This window comes from Vigna radiata, unplaced genomic scaffold (genome assembly GCF_000741045.1).
Source record: "Vigna radiata var. radiata cultivar VC1973A unplaced genomic scaffold, Vradiata_ver6 scaffold_1137, whole genome shotgun sequence".
Classification (NCBI taxonomy): Eukaryota; Viridiplantae; Streptophyta; class Magnoliopsida; order Fabales; family Fabaceae; genus Vigna; species Vigna radiata.
This window is the reverse complement of record NW_014544263.1, coordinates 1-2,730: the sequence shown is the minus strand read 5'-3', so window position 1 is coordinate 2,730 and position 2,730 is coordinate 1. Positions and strand designations below refer to the sequence as shown.

The 2,730-nt window shown below is 50.0% G+C and overlaps 1 protein-coding gene across 1 annotated transcript; it reads left to right on the top strand.

Moving 5' to 3' along the window:
• Positions 1 to 5: 5 nt before the first annotated feature.
• On the top strand, positions 6 to 2,541 carry LOC106755532 (leucine-rich repeat receptor-like serine/threonine-protein kinase BAM1; the record flags this gene model as incomplete). The annotated part of the gene is given in 1 exon segment (XM_014637704.1): positions 6 to 2,541. A coding segment is annotated over 1 exon segment (2,536 nt), but the record flags the coding sequence as incomplete, so codon positions are not given.
• Positions 2,542 to 2,730: the final 189 nt, after the last annotated feature.

Here is a 2,730-nt window from a genome sequence, read left to right as displayed (position 1 = left end):
ATTCTCACACACTCCATGCTGCGCGCATCTCAGAATATCGTGCGCTTCTATCTTTTAAAGCGTCTTCCATAACCGACGACCCTACCAATGCTCTCTCCTCCTGGAACNCNACCACCCCCTACTGTTCCTGGTTCGGTGTCACGTGCGACTCTCGCCGCCACGTCACCACCCTTAACCTCACTTCCTTGTCCCTCTCCGGCACACTCTACGATGACCTCTCCCACCTCCCTTTCCTCTCNTATCTCTCCCTCGCCGACAACCAGTTCTCCGGCCCAATCCCCTCCTCCTTCTCCGCACTCTCCGCCCTCCGCCATCTCAACCTCTCCAACAACGCCTTCAATGCTACCTTCCCCTCCACCCTCGCCCGCCTCGCCAATCTCCAAATCCTTGACCTCTACAACAACAACATGACTGGTCCCCTCCCCCTCGCCGTCGCCGCCATGCCCCTCCTCCACCACCTTCACCTCGGCGGCAACTTTTTCTCCGGCCAGATCCCTCCCGAGTATGGCACCTGGCAGAACCTCCAGTACCTCGCCGTCTCCGGCAACGAGCTCACGGGAAACATCCCTCCGGAGCTTGGAAACCTCACCGCGCTTCGCGAGCTCTACATTGGCTACTACAACGCTTACTCCGGCGGCATCCCGCCGGAGATTGGAAACCTGTCTCAGCTTGTCCGTTTCGACGCCGCCTATTGCGGACTCTCCGGCGATATTCCGGCTGACCTCGGAAGGCTTCAGAATATGGACACGCTCTTTCTTCAGGTGAATGCGCTCTCCGGCTCGCTCACTCCTGAGCTGGGGAACTTGAAGAGTCTCAAGTCGATGGATCTGTCCAACAACGCTCTCTCCGGCGAGGTTCCGGCGAGCTTTGCGGAGCTCAAGAATCTCACTCTGCTTAACCTCTTCCGGAACAAGCTCCACGGTGCGATTCCAGAATTTGTCGGAGAGCTACCGGCACTGGAGGTTTTGCAGCTATGGGAGAACAACTTCACGGGAAGCATTCCTCAGAGTTTGGGAAGAAATGGAAGACTCACTGTCGTTGATCTTTCTTCGAACAAGTTGACGGGAATGCTTCCTCCTGATATGTGTTACGGGAATCGTCTACAGACTCTGATAACTCTCGGGAATTATCTGCTCGGTCCCATTCCTGATTCGCTTGGGAAGTGCGAGTCTCTGAATAGGATTCGAATGGGGGAGAACTTTCTTAATGGTTCTATTCCTGTTGGTCTATTTGGGCTTCCCAAACTCACCCAAGTAGAGCTTCAGAACAATCTTCTCACTGGACAGTTTCCTGAGGGTGGTTCCGTTGCTATTAATCAGATCAGTCTCTCTAATAACAAGTTCTCTGGGCCTTTGCCACCCACCATTGGAAACTTCACCAGCATCCAGAAGCTTCTTCTCGACGGTAACAAGTTCTCGGGTCAAATCCCTTCGCAGATAGGCAGGCTGCAGCAGCTTTCCAAGATTGATTTTAGCCATAATCAGTTTTCGGGCCCCATTGCTCCCGAGATAAGCAGGTGCAAGCTTTTGACCTTCATTGACCTCAGCCGCAATGAGCTCTCTGGTGAGATTCCAAATCAAATAACTGCCATGCGGATATTGAATTATCTCAACCTTTCAAGAAACCATTTAGTTGGCTCAATTCCAGGCTCCATAGCTTCTATGCAAAGTTTAACATCCGTTGATTTTTCCTACAACAATCTCTCTGGTTTGGTTCCTGGAACCGGGCAGTTCGGCTACTTTAACTATACCTCTTTCCTAGGGAACACTGAACTCTGTGGACCTTATTTGGGTCCTTGTAAAGACGGGGTTGCCAATGGCCCTCGTCAACCTCATGTTAAAGGTCCTCTCTCTTCTTCGTTGAAGCTTCTGTTAGTTATAGGATTGCTTGTGTGCTCCATCGCATTTGCTGTTGCGGCAATAATCAAAGCTCGGGCTTTGAAAAAGGCCAGTGAAGCTCGTGCGTGGAAATTAACTGCGTTCCAGCGTTTGGACTTCACTGCTGATGATGTTCTGGACTGCTTGAAGGAGGACAACATAATAGGAAAAGGAGGTGCGGGCATTGTTTACAAAGGTGCAATGCCGAATGGGGATCAGGTTGCTGTGAAAAGGTTACCTGCCATGAGCAGGGGATCTTCACATGATCATGGTTTCAATGCCGAGATTCAGACATTGGGGAGGATTCGACACAGGCACATTGTTAGACTGTTGGGTTTCTGTTCAAACCACGAGACAAATCTCTTGGTGTATGAGTATATGCCTAACGGAAGTTTGGGTGAGGTTCTTCATGGCAAGAAAGGTGGTCATTTGCATTGGGACACAAGGTATAAGATTGCTGTGGAGGCCGCGAAGGGCCTGTGCTATCTACATCATGACTGCTCGCCACTCATTGTCCATCGAGATGTTAAATCCAACAATATCCTTCTTGATTCTAACTTTGAAGCTCATGTTGCGGACTTTGGGCTCGCTAAGTTCCTGCAAGATTCTGGAACATCTGAATGCATGTCTGCAATTGCCGGTTCGTATGGATACATAGCTCCAGGTAATATTCTGAAATTCAACACAATTGATGACTTACACGTTGAACTAGCGTGACTAACAGCCTTTATTTCTATATGGAGTCCTTAACGGTCGGAGCTTGTCTCGTGTCCCTCAACATCATTGGCTTAGGGGTAGAACCGAACTGTTTCAACACTGTTGTTTGGTTTAGACGTTTTATGTGCCTAATTAA